The following is a 12,328-nucleotide window of genomic DNA, read 5'->3' on the forward strand; positions in this document are numbered from 1 at the left end:
ATGAGCTGAAGGAGCCAGTGAACCTTTTTTGTTGCTAACTCCAGCATGTCTATTTGTTGGGCTTCTCTTGGTGTTAGTTGCAGTGGGACAAATAAGAAAATAGTTAGAGCAGGTTACTTTATTCATAGTTATCAGAAAAAACTATTAGGAACGTTGCATAATGTAGACAATTTTGACAAAAAAGAAGTTACATTATAATAAATGTGTTGCACATTCACCCTATTTAAGTTAAACATAATTTAACTTAAAACACTTTGGTTAATGAGAGGTGGAGTGACTGCTCCCAGATATAGAATCAGGTGTAAGCCATATGGGACCTCAAGTACCAGGAGTACTATCATGGCTGATTTTTCTATCTCAAATCCACTGTCCCACCCTGACACCATCTCTCTCTATTCCATTGGTGTCCAAAAATCTATCAATCTCCATCGTGAGTATATTTGGTGACTTGAGTATCCACAGCCTTCTGAGTTAGAGAAGTCCAAAGATTCACAACCCTCGAGGGTTTTGGGGGCTGCTGACAGGAAAGAGCAGTCGAGCCCACAACCAGATCAGCCATGATTTATTGAATGGTAGAACAGGTTCGAAGGGCCGAATGGTTTCCAAGTCCTATGTTCTTATGCAATAGAAAAACTATGACTTGTCTTCCCAAATTCAATGGCAGCTGGAGCGTGGTCAATAAGGCATTTTTTGGTACATCAGATCCATGCAAACATACGTCCCCAGTGATGCAGAACATGGATGTTGGGCTGCGAGGACTGGAGAAGGCGAGGTAGTTTTTGCCTGTGATGATGCCCATACCCTGTAACAAATTTAATATCAGACTGGAGTAGAAACATTGATTTAACCCGTTTTTGCAAAGCTCCCAATGCTTAAATACCTGCAGGTACTTTGAATTCGGCCATTATTGTTTATGCCTCATTTCCACGACACTGTCCAGATTGGATCAGCTCCTGTCACGAGCCTAGTCGACCTGTACCATTATCTGCCTGAAAAATGAAGTTTACGAATGATAATTCATTTCAGAATTCAGAACCTCCACTATTTTCATCAGCACAGCACACTCGTATAATGGACCTGGCAGCATCAGGTTTGTGTGATCTGATTAACCCTGTGGTAGGTGTGTTGGTATTTCTGTCTCATTTTAGAAATTTCCAGTCTGTTTAAAAAATGCACTGTCAATTAACAGGAATACAGCGTGTTCATTTCTCCAATTTAATTGCACTGAGCTTTGGAAATGAATAGCAAATCAGCTTTGCAGATATTATACGACAGGAGGAGGTGGATTCTGAAGTCCATAAAGGACAGTTAGCAGCACGAAGAGTAAAAGTATTAGGATAACAGCTTGAGGATTGCCAACAGATTTGTCTCTCTAAAGAAGTGCTGCACCCATCATGTTGCTGTCCTATTTTACAGTGAGCTTAAATGACTTTGCAGCCTTGAATCCATCTTCCCCTCTTGGCACCTACTCCAGTTTCAGTTGCTTAGAATTATAGAATTGTAAAGCACGAAAGGTAGCCATTTTGCCTGTGCCAGTTCTCTGAAAGAGCCACCCAGTTAGTTCCACTCTCCTGCTCTTTCCCCATACCCCTGCTATTTGCCGTCTTCAAGTATTCCCTTTTGGGAGTTGGTGTTCAATCTGCTTCGACTACTCTTTCACGTATTCCGAATCATCAGAACGTAGGAGAAAAATTATCCTCCCCTCACCCCTGATTCTTTTGCCAATAACCTTAAATATGTGTCCTCTGCTTACCAACCCTCCTGTCAATGGAAACCATGTTTCCTTATTTACTTAATCAAGGATCTTAGAAGTCATGTAGATAGAATAGGGCAATCCAGGTGAGAAAAATAGGGCAGCAATCCTGAGTATCTATTTTAAAAAATATCTATCTATTTATATATGTTGTCCAATGAATGTAAGACAACCAGTCCCTTACATCTGCAAGGAATAAAGCCCACGCCTGGCTTGGATGTGGTGGTTTTAAATTCTTTTGTGGTTAATTTTTACATGCTTGAACAAGCTTGTCTGTCATTAATAAAGATCTCTGTTTCCTAGACGCGGAGTGAAGCTGCCATGACGGTTTTAAGTGGCCATGTGGTCGTGTGTATATTTGGGGATTTGAACTCTGCTCTGGTTGGCTTACGCAACTTAGTGATGCCTTTACGAGCCAGCAATTTCCATTATCATGAACTGAAGCACATTGTTTTTGTTGGGACACTGGAATACCTAACGAGAGAATGGGAGACACTTCACAACTTCCCCAAAGTATCCATTTTGCCGGTGAGTTCTATCGACTTCCGAATTCTGGGACACCACTGGGAGCTGGCAACGGAAGGAACTAATACCTTAAAATGGTTTGAGCCTTTCTGATTCAGTCTCAAACCCGAGGTCAAAAGTCACTCCTCAGTGCGTGTGGTAATGTAAACAATTGAATTTGCGCCTTCAAACGCATTGTGTCCCTTTACATGGAAGGGATGTGTCTCTGTCTTAGCTTCTGCTTAATTCAGCAGTGGATTTTTGCCATTTCTTGGTAATTCAATTAGTAAAAATCTTAGTGGTTACACTGGGCAAAGGGGTAAAAGAAAATGAGGAGGAAGGGTTATCTCGTGAGGAAAGGTTGAGCTGGTTGCGCCTATATTCATTGTGGTTCAGAATAATGAGAGATGATCTTACTGAAAGATACAAGATGCTGAGGGGCCAGTGGATATTTCTCCTTGTGGGGGAAAGGTGGTGGGATGCACGACCCTGAATTGACCCCGCCATAATATATTAGATGGGTGGGCACCGAAATCGACAGCCTGCCTGTCATGTCTAAATAAATCATAAAAGGTCAATTAGACTTGTTAACAAGCCTACTGGCCATGTTTTAATGAGGCTAGCATAAGCAAGTGGACTGAAGTGGGCTGATCGTTTTGTTATGGCTTTCATGCAAAAGGGCAGGAAGATAAGGGGATACTTTATTCAAGGGGTTCCGTGCCCTGTGCACATTGAGGAAACCTGCACCACCCTGCCTCCACAACCCAGCCCTCCACCCCTCCCGTTCCCCCTTCCTGGGCTCCAGGAACTCCCCATGCCCAAAAACCCCAGGACTCACCTTTCTGGGTTAGTCATGATCATCTTTGTCTGCTGAGCTTTGGCACTGCTGGAACTGTCGGCCAATTAGCATATGGGACACTTGCCTTTATCAATCAAGATATAAGACAATCAAGACAAAAGCAGGGAGGTCATGTTGGAGTTGAATAGAACTTTGGTGAGGCCACAGCTGGAGTATTATGTACAATCCTGGTCACCACATTATATGAAGGATGTGATTGCACTGGGGGGGTGCAGAGGAGATTCATCAGGATGTTGCCTGGGTTGGAACATTTAAGTTAGGAGATTGGATAGGCTTGGGTTGTTTTCGCTGGAGCAGAGAAGATTGAAGGGCGACCTGATGGAGGTGTACAAGATTGAGGGGCATGGACAGGGTGGATAGGGGGCAGATGTTCCCCTTAGTTGAAGGGTCAGTTACGAGGGGACCCAAGTTCAAGGCGAGGAACGGGAGGTTGAGGGGGGGATTTGAGGAAAAACCTTTTTACCCAGAGGCCTGGGAGAGTGCCTGGGAGAGTGGTAGAGGCGGGTTGCCTCACATCCTTTAAAAAGTACCTGGATGAGCACTTGGCACGTCATAACATTCAAGGCTATGGGCCAAGTGTTGGCGAATGGGATTAGGTTGGCAGATCAGGTGTTTTTCATGTGTCGGTGCAGATCGACAGGATTGGATCAGTCATTGTTTAATGGCAGACCAGGCTCAATGAGCTGAATGGCCTACTCCTACTCCGATTTTGTACTGTTTTACAAGGACCCCCCCCCCTTGTCATTGAGTTCTTATGCTTTTGCGATAGGATTTGAAAGCTTTCTGCCACGGCTAAAGCAAGTTCTGTTTTCCTATCTGTCCATGTTATGTGCTTTTATCCAGTCAGTTGCCTCCACCTCCAATAGCCTACCCATGATACTAGGTAGGCCTTCCCAGGATTTTGACCCAGCAATGAAGGACGAGCAACAATATCCCATAATATTTCTGCCATAATATTTCTGCTCTTATGTTTCCCCTGGTAGAGGACACAAAACTGATCCCAGCTGCCAAACCAAGATTGATAAGTGACTACAGTGCATTGTCTATATGTACTCTGGAGCCACTCTGCAGCAGACGTGATTATTGCTAAAGAAGTTACAGCCAGTAGGACACCCCTTCTATTTATATCCTGGTCGGTCGCTGCATTGTCTTTCTGAACAGTTATCCAGAAGGCCATATTAGTTGGTCTCATCATTTCATAAGGCCTGATCACTGGTCCTATGGAGAGTGAGGGGCCCCCTATTTGCAAAGCTTTTGCTGTTGGCTGCAAAAAGATGCATTCCTCCAGGCTCATCCTTCCAGGACTAAAGGAGTCCTAATCGCCTCTCCACAGCAAATGTATGTCTGAAACACCTATGGGATAGTGAACAATTGATGTTCAGATATCAGTTGAAACTTGAGAAATATCAAGCAATTTTGGCCAATTCTTTGAGGCCCATTTAGCACAATGTTGCCAGTGCCAAAACACTTGATGAGAAGGAAAGAAACAGACCACCACCAAAAGAGAAATGAACATTTGTGATTATGCATGCTAAATGGGGCCAGTATATGATTCATTCATCGCTAACAAGGACCCAAGACAAGAACTAAAAGGCAGTGTGTAGGCAGGTCCCCCTTATTCCTTATCCCAATGGCTTCCAGGGACCAAGAACAAAGGATTCCAGCCATTAAGCCCAAGGTCCTAGCAAAATACAATTGAAAACATCTTGCACAATGACCCAAAAAGTTTTCTTGAATTGAGGATTTTACTTTTGAAACAGCTGTAACTCCCAACAAAAGTACAATTCAGATAATGTAGCATATCCTGTAGTGCAGGTAGCACTAGCAAGGGCAGGTGTTGGCAGGTAACTGCCATTGTTTAAGCTCCTTTACTTTCTTTGCCCTTAGTTTCATGGACATCTGGATGCCGCAAGTGGCTGTTTGACATTTTGTTGCCCCGATGAGCAGCCTGGCATTCAGTTCATGCATTCTGAATGCCAGTGTTTGCCAGTTAGAAAAGATTGCTCACAGTTATTGACTTGGCATCAGTGACTCAGATGTGGAAAGCTGGCAATGAGCCTGTCTCTTATTTGCTTTTAATGGCTTCACTGAGTATAAACAATGAACCGGAGAGTTGCCATCAGCACCATCTACCCTTTCAGATAAGTGCACATCTCCAATTCCCCAGAACATAGTTACATTGGTTTAATGTTGGAGAATAAAAGATACTTGTTAAGTATTGTCCCATAGCTGCAGTCTTGATCTTTAATTTGTTTTTCTATTTTTTATTCGCTGAAGGGTACGCCATTATGTCGTGCTGATTTAAGAGCTGTCAACATCAACCTTTGCGACATGTGTGTTATTCTATCAGCCAATCAGAACAATATCGACGATTGTTCGCTGCAGGACAAGGAATGCATCTTGGCGTCACTCAACATCAAATCTATGCAGTTTGATGACAGCATAGGGGTCTTGCAGGCTAATTCCCAAGGTAAGGACTGCCCTATAATACTTCTCTGCAATGCCTGGAGGGGACAGGAGCTGGCAAGAAGAATATCCCTCACTCAGTAATTCAAACAGTCTCAGATTGGTATGTTTGACAATAAGGACAACTGACTGCTATGATGTTTTAAACAGGACGGAGATAAACAGCAACGGAAAGGAATAGCTTTTGGATTGATGGGGAATTTTGAAATGGGTCGAGCCTAAATAGGCAGGGCATAATTAAACCTGGGTGTTTAAAAGGTTTCATATTTGTGGTTTGTGGGTGGCGGTTTTTGTGACTGATTGAGAGAAAAGAGCACAAAAGTAACAAATAATGCATTTAAAAAATATATGTAGTAATCTATCTTGCAATAATTTTGTTTTTGTTTTCCTCAAACATTTCATTGGTGTTCAGAGGGTCACGGCATATGCAGAATTACTGAGGTATTGTCAGCTCTGCGGTTTCCTGAAGAGTTTTGGAGAAAGTTCCATACCTTCTCTGTTTAGCTCACGAAGACGCCATAATCGATTAAATATTGAAATGCACTGTGCGTCTCTTCCAAGCTATGACTAATCACTCTTTAGCACTTGCCCCGTTTAAGGCCTCAGTATCTTGCACATCAACCTTGCTCGGTTATTTGATGATAGAGTGAGGCGAGGAACAATTTGACCTCGTAAAACATTTTGCTGGAAAAGATTTAGATTCAATTCATTGTCAGATTGTACTGTTGTTTGTGCAGTAATGTACCTCTTGTGGAAATATTTAACACTCCTACTATCTGGGGACGTAAATATGTTAGAAACTGCTGATATGTTTTCCTCTCATATGGAGCGTGAAGCTGACTACCTTCGTGAAAATGAGAAATGACGTGGGACCTTTAAAATCAGCAAATATATGCTCAATAACATCTACATATAGGTGCAGACGGCAATTATTTACTGCTTCTTAGCCCCGTTATAAATATTTTAATCTCTATGTTTGCCTTAAGACATTGAATTGTTTGAAATGTATTCGGACTTGGGTCCTATACCACATTCTGTAGTACCCTTTTGCATCTGGAAAGAATATTATGATTTAATTAAAATGTACGAGTGGATCAATGTTTGTTCCAACCGAACGTAATGATTTATATAGATGACTATGCATTACAGCGGTTGCTTAGCAACAGGTAGAAAATCAACCATTGCTTAAGGCTGTTTATAAAATTACTGAAATTGATTTGCAACAATTGCTAAATAACACTCACCAACTTCAAGTAGTGGTATTAGGGAGCTAACAGAGCAATAGATAATAACACCGTTTAAATGATTGTACTTCTGAAATATTTATAAAAGCACTTTATACCTCCTTTGAGACTTTTAAAATGTTCTGAGTCTTTAATGCTGGACTGGTTGCTTCATGCCTGTTCTTAATTTTCCCCAGAATAGATTGAAAAGCTCTCATGCCAGTAAGACATTTGATGTGAATATAGTATATTTTAAAAGTCTCTGGAATAGATTTAGAGGTCTATCATTATTACAGTAATTGTGTTTGGTGCCTTATTAGAATGACTTTTGGCCCTTTGATGTTTTTTTAAGTGGCTCAGCAATCTTAATTAAATGAGGGTTGCAGTGACTAGGAGAATGGCACTTGAACCGCTTACTTGCAAATAAAAATTAAATATTTAAATTGTAATATTTTACACACCTTTGGCATGGCCTGGCATGGCTAACCACCCTGCTGGTTTATATTTACTAATTGCAAACCTTAAGCAGTAACACAATGCTAGTAAACCACATAACCCTTAAAATTCTAATGAGACTACAAGGACTACATCAGATGCTATTGTTTAAGTGGGTAATGGTTCCAGTAATGTTCTAATTGTAGGTTGAAGTACATTAGCCTGGTATCTACATTTAGGAATTTTTTCACAGCATGGCCTTAAGGGAATAGTTCAGAAAGACATTACCTCCAAATTCCTGTCATTTACATTTATTACTCACTGTACTCATCCTAGATAACCATTCTTTTACTGCTCAATCGCATGAGTTGCAAAAAAAAAATGCTTTGAAACCTGCAGTGAGTTCTGGTAAAATGTGCTTTTTGTCTTCATTTGCAAGAGTATTTAATTGTTATTTTATGCAGAGGTCCAATTAAAAATCTGCCAGTGCTGCAAATAACTTGATTGTGGATGTCAGTGTGGCTGTGTCTCCCTTGATTATGTCACACAAAGTGTGTGTACCCCTCCCAGCCTAGTCTCGCTGAGTGAGCGTCCCTTCAGAAGTTGTCGCTGTCGCTGCACGAACGTCCTTGGGAACACATGAATCAGTTCTCTAGTTGGTGGTTTTACTTTTATAGCCAATTTGTTTCCCTGTTGTTTTGTAAGTGAATGTGACACGTGGTGTGGTACTGCCCTGCAAGCCCTAGCGGTTCCAGATTTGATCAGCAGCCTGGGCTGAATTTACTGATCCCAGCTGGGCAGAAATATGGGCTTTACAATTAGAATATGCAAAATTGCCAAGTATAAGGAAAAAACATTCAACCCATCAAAGCTCTTACTTTACTCAGTCCGGCATCTAATATGTTTGGATTTATTGTCTTGCCTGCTATGTTATTCCAAATGTTTATCAAGCAACGAGCATTTATGCAATGCATTAGAGCCATTGAGGTTTATTTACAGCACAGAAAAGGCCCTTCAGCCCATCGCGTCCAAAACAACCATCTAACTATTCTAATCCCATTTTCCAACACTTGGCCCATAGCCTTGAATGCATTGGCATTATCACACCTGAGGTGCAAAATGGGTGCAACATCCAATTCCATCCCCAGAAGACACCTGGCAAAGGCCTGAATAAAATTGGATTTTTCAGGCATCATCAATGGCGACCTAAAACAAATATTTGGCCCCCTTACGTATGTAGATAAGAGGCCGAACTCTTGTCTCAGGACCCTTTCCATAAAGTAGTGTGGAGAAGCTGCTGGTTCAGGCTGTCTCAAGGCCCTCAGTTCAGGCAGGCTTTTTGGCCACATCACCACCGAAGCTCGAGAGGCTAGTGCCAATGGATTTCTACCCACCTGGCCCCAGGCTTTAAATTCTTGAGAAAAAGCTACCTGCATTTGCTTACCTGCCAGTCTGAGCCTGTCTACAGGCCAACTGTCCAAGACTGAGTGTGCAAGTAGTATACACAGTGCAGGCTTACATGCATAAGAACATAAGAACTAGGAGCAGGAGTAGGCCATCTGGCCCCTCGAGCCTGCTCCGCCATTCAATGAGATCATGGCTGATCTTTTGTGGACTCAGCTCCACTTTCCGGCCCGAACACCATAACCCTTAATCCCTTTATTCTTCAAAAAACTATCTATCTTTATCTTAAAAACATTTAATGAAGGAGCCTCTACTGCGTCACTGGGCAAGGAATTCCATTGATTCACAACCCTTTGGGTGAAGAAGCTCCTCCTAAACTCAGTCCTAAGTCTACTTCCCCTTATTTTGAGGCTATGCCCCCTAGTTCTGCTTTCACCCGCCAGTGGAAACAACCTGCCCGCATCTATCCTATCTATTCCCTTCATAATCTTATATGTTTCTATAAGATCCCTCTCATCCTTCTAAATTCCAACGAGTACAGTCCCAGTCTACTCAACCTCTCCTCGTAATCCAACCCCTTCAGCTCTGGGATTAACCTAGTGAATCTCCTCTGCACACCCTCCAGTGCCAGTACGTCCTTTCTCAAGTAAGGAGACCAAAACTGAACACAATACTCCAGGTGTGGCCTCACTAACACCTTATACAATTGCAGCATAACCTCCCTAGTCTTAAACTCCATCCCTCTAGCAATGAAGGACAAAATTCCATTTGCCTTCATCACCTGTTGCACCTGAAAACCAACTTTCTGCGACTCATGCACTAGCACACCCAGATCACTCTGCACAGCAGCATGTTTTAATTTTTTATCATTTAAATAATAATCCCTTTTGCCGTTATTCTTACCAAAATGGATAACCTCACATTTGTCAACATTGTATTCCATCTGCCAGACCCTAGCCCATTCACTTAGCCTGTCCAAATCCCTCTGCAGACTTCCAGTATCCTCTGCACTTTTTGCTTTACCACTCATCTTGGTGTCGTCTGCAAACTTGGACACATTGCCCTTGGTCCCCAACTCCAAATCATCTATGTAAATTGTGAACAGTTGTGGGCCCAACGATATGAGAGATATCGGTCACTTGTGTGGGATACCAACCCGCGGCCTGGAATTAAACCCCACCCCCATTAGCAATCAGAGAAAGAGGAAAGAAATCAAGGGGGGAAAAAACAGAGGGAGTTAAAACTGTTTGTGAAGGCTTGCCTGATTTATTTTACATTTTTACATGTAAAATGAGATTGTGCTGAGAAAACGCTGTGCCAGACCATCACATGCATCTGTGTTTCAGGCTTAGTAACAAACTGCCCCTTTACCTTTGTTAAGCGTGTAGGATATGTCCACATTCGGTAGACATGAGTGTTGCCCCCTTGTTCTGCTAGCACCATGATCTTGTCATGAACAATGCAAGGCTTCAGCTCATGCAATTCCAGTGCTGTTCTACTACTTTTCATTAAACTTGCCCAAGCAATGAAGTGAATTAGATTTTAATTAGCCTTTATATCAAGTAAAAGTGACAGTTTCTGATTTATGAGGCACTTCACTTTTATTTTGCTTTCTGCAATTCAACACTACAATTACACATACCATGAATAAAAATAGTAACATGCACCCATTTGGACTTGAAAATAGAACAGTACCAGAATTTCTTTAAGCAATGAATTCCCTTTGGAGTGGGATTTCACTGTTCATCATCTCAGACCTATAAAGGTTATATTGTAAAATTTAAAAATGACATTTTGTCAGAGAGCCTATATTAAGTCGCGTAAAGGCTATTATTTATTGCTATAGTGAGGGCTGCATTATTCAGCTCAATTTTGAAGCATTATTAATTTATTTTCCTTCATGTACATACCTGGACTCCTGGTTTTCTTATGTCCAACCTCCGATGTGCCAGCAGATACCAAATATCTTGCACAACACCAACTCCGACAAAAGAAAAGCAAAATTCTGCAGGTGCTGGCAATCTCAGCTGAAAATAGAAAATGCTGGAAATAGTTAGCAGGTCTGGTAGCATCCGTGGGGACAGAGCAAGCGAAACGACAATAACTGTTTAGAAAGTAGCTTTAACATAGTGAAACACCCAAGGTTTTTCACAGGAGCGTGATCAAATAAAATTTAATTCTCCGCCGCATAAGGAGATGTTAAGGCAGCTGACCAAATTCTTGGTCAGAGAGATAAGTTGCAAGGAATGTTTTTTAGGGAGGGAATTCTAGAGCTTGGGGCCTTACCAGCTGAAGGCACAGCCACCGATGGTAGAATGATTAAAATCCAGGTGTTCAAGCAGCCAAAATTAGAGGATTACCGCGATCTCTTGAGGTGCAGATTATCGAAATGTGGGAGAGGGAAGGGAGCTGGGGCCATGGAGGAATTTGAAACAAGGATTTTTTTAAATCGAGGCATTACTTAACTGGAAACCTTGTAGATCAGCAGGCATGGGAAGATGGGTAAGCATCATGGATTTCACAAGTCATCCCTTTCGAAATGTGGACCCAGGCACTGGATTGAACAGGCCGTCTGCCTGGAGTATTATAGTTGAACTCAATCCGCACCTGATGTCCATATAGTGATCAGGAAGGGAAACCCTGACTGATTCTTAGCTTCTTAACCCCTTAATGCTGAAGCTAATTTCACCCTCCAACCCTATGAATCAGAACTAACTCAGTACAGGTAGTAAACTAAAGGCAGCCAGAAGAAGTGGAAGAATATGTACATAGACATTCCCTTAGTATAGACCGCTAACTCTGGTCGAACATATTCCTGGAACTGTTATAACGTCCTCCTTCCTCAGGCTGCCTTACCCCCATACTCTTGAAATGAAAATCATTTATTGTCACAAGTAGGCTTCAAATGAAGTTACTGTGAAAAGCCCCTAGTCGCCACATTCCGGCGCCTGTTCGGGAGGCTGGTACAGGAATACGGGACATCTTGTTCAATATGTCCATCTATATGGTGCACCACCTTCCCACACCAATCAGAATGTGAATGGATTCCCAACACCTTCTCCCCGTCATGCTTAGCTTGTTTCCTCTGCTGAAGATTTTCTTCACACCACCTCTGTCACTTGCAATCTCTCGCTGGCAGCCTTGCTTTGAAACATTTCACCCATTGTGTATTCCAGTGCAACCATCTTTTATCATCACTCTCATTATAGAGAGAGTGAAGTTCCTTGGATGCACCCTAAGACCGGGAGAGAGCCCAATCCTTCACTCGTGAAAGGATTTGGCCTTAACCATGACTGTGTAATTAACAAAGCAGGCAGAAGGGAGAAAGCAAAATCAGATATTTATTTGAGGTGACAAAGAGATCTATGGAGAAAAAGAGCTGATACAGTGCAATTTGTAGGACACAGAAGCAGCAATGCACCGAATCCAAAACAGGGAAAGCGTGAAGAGGGGGCAGTATAGACTGTTATTCAGTATTCCAACTGTGACGGGGAAAGGCTGCGCTTACATGAACAAATGGACCAAGGAAAACAACGAACAGCAGTGGATGTATTGTCAGGCCTTCCAGTTGAAAGGCCTCAACAAGAGGACATTAATTTCATTGAGGATGTGGAGTCATACACCCCATTGATCACATTAATCACAAAGTTCCTACAGGGAACAACACAATGTGAAATACGAAAG

The 12,328-nt window shown here is 42.2% G+C and overlaps 1 protein-coding gene and 1 long non-coding RNA gene across 12 annotated transcripts in view; one reads left to right on the plus strand and one right to left on the minus strand.

Moving 5' to 3' along the window:
- Positions 1-12,328, plus strand: part of kcnma1a (potassium large conductance calcium-activated channel, subfamily M, alpha member 1a) — a 1,078,085-nt gene that overhangs the window by 922,520 nt on the left and 143,237 nt on the right. For all 11 annotated transcript variants that reach the window (XM_072491599.1, XM_072491594.1, XM_072491595.1 and 8 more), the window contains 2 exons: positions 2,057-2,281; positions 5,394-5,586. In XM_072491599.1, coding sequence (XP_072347700.1) covers positions 2,057-2,281; positions 5,394-5,586 — 418 coding nt within the window. The remainder of the gene's footprint in view (positions 1-2,056; positions 2,282-5,393; positions 5,587-12,328) is intronic.
- On the minus strand, positions 115-10,673 carry LOC140403566 (uncharacterized). The gene is made up of 3 exons (XR_011938350.1): positions 10,555-10,673; positions 881-989; positions 115-802 (listed from the first exon to the last, which is right to left on the minus strand). It is a non-coding gene; the product is annotated as an uncharacterized lncRNA (long non-coding RNA).

This window comes from Scyliorhinus torazame, chromosome 28, assembly GCF_047496885.1.
Source record: "Scyliorhinus torazame isolate Kashiwa2021f chromosome 28, sScyTor2.1, whole genome shotgun sequence".
Taxonomy (NCBI): domain Eukaryota; kingdom Metazoa; phylum Chordata; class Chondrichthyes; order Carcharhiniformes; family Scyliorhinidae; genus Scyliorhinus; species Scyliorhinus torazame.